Source organism: Athalia rosae, chromosome 3, assembly GCF_917208135.1.
Source record: "Athalia rosae chromosome 3, iyAthRosa1.1, whole genome shotgun sequence".
NCBI lineage: Eukaryota > Metazoa > Arthropoda > Insecta > Hymenoptera > Athaliidae > Athalia > Athalia rosae.
In genome coordinates, this window is record NC_064028.1 from 19,861,568 (window position 1) to 19,875,149 (window position 13,582).

At 42.6% G+C, this 13,582-nt stretch overlaps 1 protein-coding gene across 4 annotated transcripts in view; it reads right to left on the minus strand.

Moving 5' to 3' along the window:
- Window positions 1-12,655, minus strand: part of LOC105687298 (dorsal root ganglia homeobox protein-like) — a 46,844-nt gene extending 34,189 nt beyond the window's left edge. For all 4 annotated transcript variants that reach the window (XM_048653352.1, XM_048653350.1, XM_048653351.1 and 1 more), the window contains exons 1-2: window positions 10,313-12,655; window positions 1,743-1,784 (exon numbers count right to left, since the gene is read on the minus strand). In XM_048653352.1, the coding sequence (XP_048509309.1) occupies window positions 1,743-1,784; window positions 10,313-10,775 (505 nt within the window). In that variant the 5' untranslated portion in view covers window positions 10,776-12,655. The remainder of the gene's footprint in view (window positions 1-1,742; window positions 1,785-10,312) is intronic.
- Window positions 12,656-13,582: the final 927 nt, after the last annotated feature.

The following is a 13,582-nucleotide window of genomic DNA, read 5'->3' on the forward strand; positions in this document are numbered from 1 at the left end:
AAAACAATCAATCGAACAATTTATTGTTCGCGCCTAGCGATCGAAAAATTTTCTATTCGCCAGTCGAAAGTAAATCGTACGAACGAACGTAGGACCGGGGAAAGAGATTGGGGGGGGGGGGGGGAGAAAAAAAAATCACATCAATTGGGGCAGATGCGATTTGTAAATGACGAAAAAGCGAACAGACCTCATCGATCTGCACGAACTGTCCTATAATTTAAGCCCCCGTGATTATCACCCTACGGAAAAATTCGTGAATTTGTAACCTGGTCGTGTATGGAGTGTAGGGGGGTAACTCGCTCGCCCGATCATCATAGTAATAATTTCGAACCTGTCAGCTGATATTTGAAACAACGTAACTTGCGGGGTGGCGAAAAAGAACTTAATGGTTTGGAAACATCGAAGTCATTGCCACTCGCTGCTCGCTTTTCTCTCCTTCCTATATGAATATCAAATGAGTCCGCGGTACCGTCAGCTACTATGACGTCATTATTGTCTATCCCTCCCCTGCGCCCTAACCCCCACCCCTCCCTGAATATAATTGCATGGGTGATCCTTCCAAAATTCGTGTGCATATATTGTTTGGTGCACGTCCTTTTTTTCAAAGAACAATTGATCTCTCTCTAAAATAGACCGAATTATATCGCCAATTTTCAGCTTTTTGGGGTCAAATATACGAAATTTATTTTTTAGTCTATCTTGATGTAATTTGAGCTCAGAAATCCGAATCTGGAAGAAAATTTGATCTATCTACAAAAATGACCGAGTTATCCTCATTTTTTCGCATTTTTCGGTACAAATTTGAAGATATCTCGAAGGGAAAAAATCGTAGCTCAATTTGGACAACGGATTCGTGTTCCTGAGGTCAAAATACATAGGAAAAGTGCCATACGATCAATTTTAAAAAATAAAAATTTTTGCCCAAAATTTGAGATTTTTCCAAGGGGTACCCCTTACGATTTTTTCAAATTTTGACCAAAAATTTTTATTTTTAAAAATTGATCGTATGGCACTTTTCTTATGTATTTTGACCCCAGGAACACGAATCCGTTGTCCAAATTGAGCTACGATTTTTTCCTTTCGAGATATCCTTAAATTTATGCCAAAAAATGCGATAATTCGGCGATAACTCGGTCATTTTTGCAGATAGATCAAATTTTCTTCCAGATTCGGATTTCTGAGCTCAAATTACATCAAGATAGACTAAAAAATCAATTTTCCATTTTTGGCCCCAAAAAGCTGAAAATTGGCGATAACTCGGTCAATTTTAGAGATAGGTCAATTTTTCTTCCAGAATTGGATTCCTGGGGTCAAAATACATAAGAAATTTATGTAAAACTCAATCAACACAGTGATTTATTTTTCGCTTAAAAATCGAATTTTTTTTCGCTTCTCCAAGAGTAATCTCACGTAAAATCAGCTCAGGAATCCAAATCTGAAAGCTAAAATCATCTACTCATGCAATCGATCGAGTAATCATTGGGTAGAAAACATTTTTTACTCGATATTTTGAGGTAGCCCACTCGTTTTTTGAATATAAATAATTAATCAAGCTACTATAACAGATCGCTTTTCGTCATCGCGGCGAACTTCGAATATTAAAAATCTCCTCCCTTGCATTCGTTTTTGGTACAAGATTTTTTTATTTATATAGAAGGACAAAATAGATTCATTTTTTATCAAAAAATATGCATATATCGGAGACATACTCAACAAATATGTATAGTGTAAAATTGGCTCACCAGGACTCGTGTTAGAGAATGTGTTCTTCAATTGCGAGAATCCTGGAAACAGAAATATGATAATAGTGAAAAATTAGAAAACTGAGTTACCATTTCATCCTTATAATATTGCATACAGAAATCGTTCAGAGTTCGAAAATTATAAGCCGACTATTTTATCTCTTCACATTTCAACACCCCTCCCAATTTTATATATTTTATCCTCTCTCCTGGATCGTTGGCAAAATTTTTCAAACGCTGTGAAATAGATGAGATTTTTTTTTTGTTTTTTTTTTCCAGAATTACTTTTGATTTTTCGATTCCGCAGCGGTTAATTTCGCGACGAAGAGAAACAATGCAGAAGTCCGTAGGACCGAGCGAGAGCCTGGCGCTGCTGCCGGGAGTTTGGTGGAAACACGAGCTCGTACAGTAGGTACGCGGTAGCGGCGGCAAGCTGCAGCCCCATTTTAAGATACGGGCTCGTTAAAGTCGTTTTGGGGTGGGCGTCCTTCACCCCGTACTTCCCCTCGGAGTTACTCTCTCTCCCTCGTCCTTCAGGCAACCCTCTCTTTCTCCATTTATCTCACTACCCGCTACCTACGTCCGTCCTTTTTCTTACCCCCCGCCCCCCCCCCCCCCTTCTCTCTTTAACTCCGCGCGCGTTATAGGTGTGTATATATGTATATGTATATATATGTATATAGTCAAACTTTCTTAGAAGCCAAGGAATCTTTTCCAACCCCTGTTTTTCTCTGGCTTTTCCATCCCCCTTCTACGCTTTTTCCTCCTCTTCTTCTTCTTTCACCCTCTTCCCTTCCTTCCTACTTCTCCGGCTCGCGGAACGCTACGACTTTATTAGAAAATGGCCGAGCTAAAACGTCTTAATACTCAGGCACTGGTTTCACCATTCAATTTAAAGAAAGACTGGATATAAAAGGGCTCCCTCGAACTTGGGGAGTTATTTGAAAATAGAGTAAAATAAAATAATATAAAATCAAATGAAATAAAATAAAATCAAATACAAAATGTAAGATTCTATACACCCGACGTACACCGCACCGTATTGTGTGGTATATCATACCGATTTATTATAATTATCGAATCGATATCTTCTTATTCCGATGGAACAGAAATTGAATAGGCGGGTTCCCAAAACTTGGAAAATTTCTGGTTCAATATCGGATACATAGAAATTTCGAGGAAGGAAGTATATTGTACTCACGTACATACCTATACCTTGGATCTGATATCCGGTAAATATATATATTATTACACATAAAATGGAATTGTTCATTTCGTTCGGGGTGTTTCCTTCTTTTTTTGGATTTATCTACTCCGGGGTGAAAATTTTCTACCCTCTGTCACGGGTGTGCGGGGTACGCTGGGGGGTCATACGATCTGCGAACTATGAAATTTAAACCTGAATCAGAGCGGGATGGGTATATATGTATGTGTATACGAGGTATTTGAAAAAATTTAGTTGAAGGGAAAAAAAAAAAGAAGTAGGTGAAAGACACGTATATATTCCATTGAGAAATTTACCACTTCCTAGTTCTCGGGTTACTACGTTAATGCTGTTGCTGCTGCTGCTGCAGGAGTATTTTGACAAGATCTTATTGTCGAGGGGGGCTTAGCCCTATTGAACCTATTATGACCCTATTAGTATTATACCAGGATTTGCGGTTATTTCTTGAAAAGGTTTCTACTCGAGGAAAAGAGGCGTGCTCCTGGTCACGGGTCCCGATATACGTATTTATTATATATACTTTTTCACGCTACCACCGCTCCGTCTACCTACACACGCGACGAAAGTGTGTAAAAGCCTCTTCGTATCTATGTACGTGGAATCGCAACGTCATCCGCATGACCATTTCAATGAACGCCGATCGATTCGAATGACAAGTTTGTCCGAAATTTCGCAGATTTCGCGAAACGTTGAAAATTGACGGGGAGTCTATAAAATCTTGCAATTGAGTGGAGAAACGTTATAATCCAAATATGTACCACGCGTTTACGTAGCACATATGTGTAACACTGCTTGTATATCAAGCGTGTATGTATATACATTAATTTTCCATGTACCATATACAACGCGTATGTATATATGTATATATCTATATATGTATAGATATATATTTATTCGCGAAGAGGAGGATTGGCATTGGCATTGGCACGGTGTCGCGATGTCGGTGTGTTCGAGGTGTGAATTGCACGTATGAAACGCCAAGGACTCTCAACGTGGGACAATTGAGGTGTTGGACTGGAAATCTATACCAATTTCACCGACTTGTACAACTCGTCGCGTCATGAAAGCGCGTAGATGAGCCCTCCGGAGTCCCGGGTGTTACGACTGCTTATATATACATATATATATATACATACGACTGCACTTCCATGTACGCTACCTACACATTTATTTACTGCAACGCGGTTTTATATGTACTCGCAAAACGGAATAAGTCGCGAATATACATATACATATACACATGTATAACCAACCACCTACCTATACACGAAGAGTGTGAAGCACACGAAACTTACGCCTCGTTTTACGACCCTCGACGTTTTTCACAACTTTTTTTTTCTTTTATTTTTCCCCATTATTATGTCAATTCTTTCATCATTTCGTTCCCGCGGTTATGGTACACTTATATACGCTCATACGTATATCCGTATACTCGAGAAACGTGGCAAAAAAAAAAGAAAGAAAAATTGTTAGAATCATTTTCTTCGGAGGAGGAATTAAACCGATACGATCTCCGTATGACGTATGTTAAACGATCGTGTTCGAGGAGATTTTGGGTGTACACGAATGAAATTCGTTGATCTAAACCTTCCGCGTTTTTTTTTCTTTTTTTTTTCACCAAAGAGAACGGCGTAGGTGCGTCGCGGCTCGAACGTATACTCGCAAATTATGAACGTGCAGTTTTTCACGGTACTTCGACGTCGGTCCATTTACTTGGCGGATTCGTGTCAAACCACCCCCGTTTATATATATACTTGCTTTCGCACACAACGCACAGGGTTTTTACGCACCCCCGACGCACCCCGGTGCACCCTAGCGAATCGCGAGTAGCGACGACGGAAGGGATCTCGCAATAGGATATAAACCCAAGGGATTTTCAAATCTACTGTGAGAAAATTACCGCGTAACCTGCGCGGCTTCAGGTGATCAAAACTATCGGTTGTAGTTTTCTATTTTCACCTGGACGTAAAGACACCATGTTTTTCATCCCTCGATCTTAGGATTTTGCGAGCAGCTATAATGGGAGATCGCGTCGATTCGGATTTACAGCAGATTTAATTGGTCGTTTCGTCAAAGGAGGAATGCTTCTCGTTTCCTCGGCATTTTCAAAAGCCACGCGATACGAGAGAATATACCGTGAACTTTTGCACGTCACTGTACCGTACGGAGGGGGGTAGCGTAATGGACATAGTTTGCCGGTAATGTCCAAGACTAATCTCCGCGTTATTTCATTAACGCGGTTCTCGAGGGTTCCGAATGACGCTGGAAGAGAGGGAGATGCGACGAGGGGTGAAACTAGCTACGGGGCAAGTATTAGGTGTTTGTCAAAGGGTGAAAAAATTGATCAACGAAATAATATAGATATTTGTATACGCCGAATACGCGACGGATTCGATCCAAATCTGAAAATTCAGTTCTCGTCATTTTTCCATCGAAAGACGACGAAACCAAAAAAATTATTTCAATCGCGCGGTGGGACCGAAAATGAACCTCGGAAATTTATGAGGACGTGAGAAATTATAACGCGACCTTTTGTCCGCTCGGGGTATTAATTCTTACGGCGGGTGGAAATGCATTGTATTTTCGGTTGGGGATGATCGTTGATTTGTCAGAAAAGATTAAACGATTAGGTTCTGGTCGGGTAGACCGAGTCCCCGAACTACCGCGCGTGTCGAGGGTCAAGTGATCGACAAAGCTCCGCAGTGAATCCAATAAAAGATAATCTGATACAATAATCCGAAACGCGAATATTAGAAACCGTCGACGCGTCGACATAATAATTTCTAATAAACCGGACAAACCAATTACTCCGTCACCGCGACGATGTGCGACGCATCGAAAATTATGTCACGGTTTCACTTTTCGCACCCGCGTAATCTACCTCAGGACCACGTCCAGTCACCGCAGTTGTCCGCAGAATCCGGACTTTCGGGTCTTCGCTCACAGGTGAAATTTTACCTCTCGTATAAAATTGTTTATAATACGCGTGTACACGTTACACCTATACGTGTGCACGGCATTGCCCAATTATTCAAAGTTGTTAAGGCGAGTTAGGACGCTTAAAGGACTAAATTAAGACATTCCAAGCGACAAATCTCCCAAGAATCTCAATTAACTCACGCGGATACCAGGGTTTAATTAACTGTTTAATTTCGTTTAATTTGCATTCACAATTATACGAACTGCCCCCGGCAGGAGCGCGGGATGCAAAGAGGAGGAGGGAGGGGTGAATATAAGTTGGAACGACTCGGAGGAACCCCATCCCCCCCTCCCCCCCCCAAAAAAAATGTCTGCGGCAAGGAGGAGGTAAAAAATGATAAGCCGACCTTCTAACCTGCCTCAACTGATTCTCGGAGAGAAAAGGAGATGGGAGAAGAGAAAAAAAATTACGATATCAACACTTTCGAGAAGGGTTTTCGCGCCACTCGATAGTATACCACCGGTCCGCGTACACAACAACCATATCGCGATATGGGTCTATAATACCAACGGGGTTTCTGATCAAAGAACGAGCTAATTTCCGTACCGGCGCGTACTGATGTTTTCTCTTTTCTTTTCCTTTCTTTTTTTTTTTCTTTCTTTCTTTCTCCTTTCCTTTTTTTTATACGTATATACTTCACATCTATACGAAAAAAAACCAACACAGGGTAACGCGCAACCAGCTAAGTACTTCCTCGGTATACCGGGGAACAAAGCAAAGCGAATTATTAATTCGCTAATTTGTTCAAGATTTTTTACTCGAGTAGTGTTCTTTGTCGTGAATCCACGGCAACGGGGACTGGTAGAAGTCGCTTTGAAGTACTAATCAGTATCGACCTGCACTGTGTACCTACCACATAACTATACCCACCTATACGTGTAGATTATGTGCTCGTACACCCGCTACGCCCGTCGTGTACGCGGTAAAAAAGGAACTGTACGTATATGTACCGCGTGTATATAATTTTTTGCGATTTGTGCGATACTCATTGCGATACAATTAACATTTGACGTCGGACTTTTTTTTCATTTCATTACCAATTTCATTCTCTACCGTAAATTATACATTCGACAAGTTTCGTAATTCCCATTTCAATGTACCAAAATAGGTTCGCACCCTGCAATCAATTTCGGGGAGACCTTTCGCGAACGCATTTCAACTCAAAGAGGGGTAAATATTTCGACCGCGAACGCGACGATCGTGTATCCGGACGTACGGCGTCGATCTGTATCGCCTAGTTATGGGTTTTACGGAAAGAATAGAGAAGAAAGTATAAGCTCGAAGTTTTTCCCTTTTTTTTTTTGTCCGTCGGTTGTTGCTTACGGCGTAAGAGGAAATGGGGATGGCTAACGTTAAGAGAGAGAGAGAGAGAGGGAGGGAGAGTTCGTAGGAGACCGGCGAGGAGGAGGTCGGCATTGTTTCAGACCTTGGAGCGTTCTCCAGGCGATCGCGTGGTGCTCCGGGTAGTCCCGCTTCGTTTGAAGTTGGCAATCAACTAGATTGCCTATCAGCGACGTAGTAGAACGCCCAAGAAGCACTTTCCTTCCAGAAAACGCTTCTCGCAAAGCGGAGCACAATCGCTTCAACCCCCAACCCCCAACCCCACCGCCTCCCCCCCCCCCCCCCCCCACACCCCCTCTCGATGTTTGCAGCATATCTGCACCAACACCAGTGGGCACCGCGTCATCTGCAGCTTTCGCGCGCCACGCGCTGCTTTTTCCATTTTTTTTTCCATTTTTTTTTCCATTTTTTTTTTCTACTCTTACTCTCCCTGATCCTTGCGCAGATTTTTTACTATACACTTCTTCTTTTTATTTCTTAGAGTTCATATTTTTTCCTTCATTTCTCAACTTCTTTTCTACCAATCCTCTTTCTTTCGTATGATTTTTCTCTCTCGTTCTGGGTCCGCGTTACGGCTCGTAACGGCGCTTTTTTTTTTCTCTTCATATTTTCCCGTTTTCTTCACTGTATTCCGAACATTTCACTCGATTTCGGTCGATTCGTTCGTCGCTACTTGAAATCAATCGATTCGTATTTTAACATGGTTGTATTGTATACTTTTTCCAGTGCTGAAACTCCGCGGGTAATATTTAGAAACGAATGGAAAATAATACATACGTTTCACAATCAGTCACTAAGAGTCGCAACTTTATTCCTTCTTTTCTTTCCTTTTTTTTTTCGTTTCTGTTCTCGTAAAAGTGAAATCAATCGGAGCCAAAAATTCATGAAATTTTTTCGAACGCTCGCACGATATATTTTTAACGCGGATCGTGCCTTCGTCTTTAAGTCTGCTTAGATTTGAGACAAACAAGCAAGTAAAATAAAAAAAAAAATTAAAAATAAAATAAAATAAAATAAAATAAAAGAAAAAGGGAAGGCGAACGAACGAAATATACGTGAAACGAACGCGTTTCTATGTACATGTATACCGAACTGCAGTAATGTAGGTACACGTTAATATATGTATATATACATATATATATATATGAGACGAGGTGCTAGAGCGACGTTTCAATGGAAGGGCAGAATCTTTTGTTCTGTCCAGAGAGAGAAACCTGACACCCGAAAATCGTTCTCAAAATTTTACGGAGCAAGCCAAACTTATACGTACGTAGGTAGGTAGGTAGGTAGGTATGCCTCACTCGGTATAAGAGTACGACACGGTGTACGCCGTGCATATACACAGTGTACGGGATCGACGGAATGAAAAATTTTTCACTCGGTCCACGTTAATTACTCCGATGAAAGCGAATCTTTACGTACATACACGAACCGGACTCGTTAAGTAACCGCCTAATTACGTGCTATGAGAGAAGAATTTTCGAAATTAAAAAAAAAAAAAAAAAACGCCGCAGACGCTCGTCCACCGCGAAGGGATATCTCCCGAATTTCTCTTTCCGGGGCATTAGTATGTTATTCAGTCTTATTTTAGTCGAAAAAATATTTCCCGTTGGTATGTAGAGTGGATTCTTTCGTTCGAATAAGACAAGATCACTTGAAAATTTTTTTATACACCCCGCCCTCAAGCTCCGCCTTGATCAGACTCGAAATTATTCGTGTATTCTTGTCGAGGGTCTACAATGAGAATCTAATTATTCCGCGAGACCCTAATTGATGTCTTTTATACGGAGGATCGGGAGATTGATTTGTAAAATTACGAAGCTGAAGATCGGTATTCTTTATTCTTCTTTCAATTTTCTTTCATTTTTCTTTGGTGGTTTTTTACTTTCGTTTGCGCTCTCTCCTCTCTCTCTCTATCTCCACCCTCGAAATTATTACCCAGAGTGGTCCCAATTTTGAAATAAACATATTTTCATTCGTTGAGAAAATATCGTCGCGAAGGTTGCAGAGGGCAAATTATACTTATTCGGAACGGTATACCCGGTTGAGAACAACGTTTCTGTCAACAGCCATTTTTACGTTTTGTACAGGCTCATTGTACCCTGGTGAGACATTGCAGGTCTGCTCAACACTCAACTCATTATACCACTAATTATTTATAACGCTAAGAATTATTCACCGCGCGTACGCGAACGATGTGCGTATTCTACGGTTGTGCGTTATAGGAGGATCAAATTCACCGCGATAAAGATGAAGAATTTGTGCTACCAAATTTGAATATCGATATATATATCCGTAAAGTTCGAAGCATCCGAGTATATGGTTAGTAGGAATCCGTGTAGTAGGTACATAATATTGGAACGGGGCGGTTTATTTTATAAAGTTTGTATGGAAAGAGCAACGACGGTTGCGGAGCTGCAGCTGCAATTTCTTCATCGGCTGCTAGCTTCTCATGACAAAAGTCTATTGAATCTTCGCCACCACAATGGATACTTATGTAGGTGCTGCGGAGTGCAACAAAAGTGTATCGAATTTCGGTAATACGATCTTAAGTGGCGTCGGAGTTAAGTGATAGCTAAGCAAGTATGTTGTTAAGTGCCTGTTTCACACTTGGACGATCCTAGATACACGGGATTGATTGTACCACCGTTCGACGTACGTCGTCGGGGGATCTTCTTCACGCTCCGATAAAATATCCTCGCGTATCGTAGAGAGAAAAAACTAAACGCAAAAGATGCCGAAGTAATCATCTGTATAGGCGGCGTAGAAACATGCTATAATTTACGAAAATCCGACGTCAGTTCTCGTACTCCGGTGAAATCCAGTGCTAAAAAATTTTTCACCCTTCCGATTCGTACCATCCAAGTCGAATCTGGTGTCCTTGTAAAATTGAAACGCGTGGAACGTACAATCGGCGCTTCTCCGAACGGTCAGCTATCGCCGATAAGAGTACAGAGTCGAGAAAGAAACAAAAAAAAATTGGGGAAAAATGTATCATATATCGGCGAGTGTTTTCCGACTTACCGTGAGGGGGTGTATGTTGGTTCGGACTGTGTTGGTGGTGATTGGCACCCACCGCCGTACCGGGTAGCACATGCTGCGCATGAGCCGCCGGATGTAGGTTGCCACCGGGTGACGAAGGAAGTTGTCCGGGTTGGTGGACCTGGTGATGCGCTACGTGATGCGCGGGGTGAGGATGCGGCGGCGGTAAGAATGCCGCCGCCACCGCTGCCTGTGCGTTCAAATAGGCCATTCTTGATGCGGTGAGATTGCCGAGGTTACCCAAATTTCCCAGGTTACCGAGGTGGTTCGTGAGGGACGGCATGTAGTCCCATAACTTGTGATGGGGTGCCGTTGGCGCGTAGGAGACCGCCGATACACCCGCCGGTGGCGAACCGTGGGGCGATCCCCGATCCGATCCGTTGGCATTCCCGGTACCGTTCAGGCCCAGAAGCTCCTGGATCGCGAAGGGCGACCGCTGCGGCATTTTAAGGTCCTTTGGTTGAATCGTGGTGAATCAAATTGTCATCACTGTCTAAGGAAACCGATGTCCTTCCCCTCTGTCGCTGCTCGAAATATCCCCCGAGCGCACGGGGGGAAAGCACCGCCTATTTTCGTCTGCGACGATTTTTTTTGACGGCGTTACGATTCGGACCGCGAATATCGCGGCGACAGGGTCCGTCGGGCTCGCGAGGTCCGTGAAATATTTTCCTAGCCGTCGGACGGAAAGACCGTTTGACTTTCTGGCCTTTTGTACGATAATCTCCTGCCTGGCGCCAACGCGATACTCGATTCGCGGTTCGTTCGTTAGCTCGCCAATGACTTTCAGCCGCGTTTTACAGCTTTCTCGATATTCGGAAATTTTTCTCTACGTCAATTTCGATCGTCAGAAATTTGCATTCCTCATCTCGCTCGTCGAGTTTGGTGGACCATTTCGGGTCCTTACGTGTATTCGCACATCTCGGTATCCTCGATTCGCGCACACTATTATTTTTGTGGCTCGGTTTTTCGAGTATTGAGTTTATCGGGGTTTTCGAAAATTCTCTTCGATAATGTTCTTCGATAGTTTGGCCCGCAACTGGAAGCGAAGTTGTACGGAGTCGAGTTCTCACCACGACGCGGAGCGACGGTACAACGCGAGGGGTTGATTGGACAATAACCGAAGACAAATTCGGTGGCGATCTCAAGTTTCTCGTATAACGAGATTTATCAATTCGAGTCAAGCGGTTCCAGTTTCATCTTAATTAATGGGGGTTTTTTTTTTTTTTTTGTTCTCCGCGCACGTCTTTATTCTACTTATATTCTTTTAGTCGGAGCCAACAATTCTATACAAGTCGTTGCTTTCAGAATCGTTGTGTTCAGGTACAAGTATGTATAATGTTTTTGTATTATCCCTCGTTGTTCTAGAGCGACGGTACTAATTTTATTTTTTTTTTTCCTTTCTCCTACTACCTTTTCTTCTATATTTTAATCGAATTCTATTGTAATCGAAAATTGAAAACTATACACTTAAGTACATAGAGCAACTATGCGGCTACTTTACCCTCGCAGCAGTTCAACTCCAAATCAATCGGGAACCACTGTAATACGGATATTATCACTTTCGATGAAAACGAAGGGATGAAAAAACAAAAATAATCAATTCAACAAACCATACGGAATTTTACCCGCAGCACACACTCACTGGCTAGTTAAAATATTTCATTCAAATTGTTCATCTGCGGGCGTTTTCTCTTTTCTCTCAAGTTTCTTTTTTTTCCTATACCAAATCCATTACGATGTTATTTTCAACCCCGTACGTTATCGTCGCAGATTTCGCCGACCAGAATGATCACGGACGGGCGTTAATCTTCATGGGAAAAATCGATGGACAATATTTTCTTTATCCTCAAAAAACTATAGCACTGATCTTCACGCTTACGTATCTTCGGATTATTCAGCCGTCGAACTCGAATTGCATATTTTCGTCACGTCCTCGTCGACGCTGAACGTGATCTTCGGTCGGTTTCCGCTTATATCTCCTCCCTTCGTAACGTAACTTTTTCAATAATTTATATTCATTAATTTATCGCACCGCTGCGACGAACACGTTTATCGCTTAGGGGTGTCGCGATTGATGGTCGGTGGTGGTCTCGACAGCGAATTTTATTGAGAAAAAAATGATCTTTTTTTCCCCGTTTTCCGTCGATGACAATCGTTACATATTACATCGGTGGACCGGTGTAAATACGAAACGTCTTACGTAACCGTTGAGATTCTACGTGAGCGAGAAATCGAGATAACCCGGCGAGGGTTGCGACGGAGTTTGAACCCTGACCGAATTGGCGTCGCGGCGGTGAGCAACTGAGCTCCAGACGGGGGTGCCCGTTGTAGGAACAAACCCCGCTTCTCTCACTCCATAAGGTTCTTTCCGGGCAGATTCGCTGCCGCTCTCGTACACTCTTACTCCTACATTTGAGGGGATAAAGCCCCCGTATTTTACGCACAACAGTGGCCGTCTCGCATCGCGGATTGGTCGGTTTTTTGAGCCGGGCATCCGGGCAGACATAGCCCTAGTTAAACCGGAAGGAGGGATTTTAAACGGGACACGCCTAGCGGAGAACGCCTCTAAGGCCCGAATCACACGACGATACTTTTTTCTCTCATTCTCGCCTTTTTTCTTCCTCGATTCTTTTTGCTTCTTCGTTTAGTCCCTTCGTCGGAAACCCAACCGAGATCGACTCACACGGTAGGGTTTCGTGAAATCGAACGATCCGTCCCACCCCTTTACCCCAGCTATTTATTTTTCAAAAAATTTTCGCTCCGTCCACCCTGTCCGAAATAACAAAAAACAAAAAGTTACTTCAAATCAGAAAACGTTACTGGTTGGATCAAAAGAAAATTCCAAATTTGGGCGCGGAATATTTGCGTGAAACGATACCATCGAACTCGGTCGGTATGGAATTCGTGAAATTTTTGATCCGATTTTGAAAATGGTCGAAGTATTGGATGGAATTTTAGGGGCTCGGTATTTCGATATTGGAGCGGTGTAAGTCGGGCTTTCGCTCTGAGCTTTTATTAACGATGTGGGAGTGGCTTAGACGTCGGCCAATCAGGATCCACCACTTTCAACCCTGATTGGCCGTAGCGTAAATCGATTTATAACCTACCCCACGGATCATCCCCTGCGAATATCACCCTTGCAACGTTCGGACTTAAGGATCATCTTCCCAAAGTTAAGGTATTCTATAGCGCCAATTCTCAGTGGTGGGGTGAAATTCTGCACTCTCTCGCGTATAACCGCGTTTTTGTTAC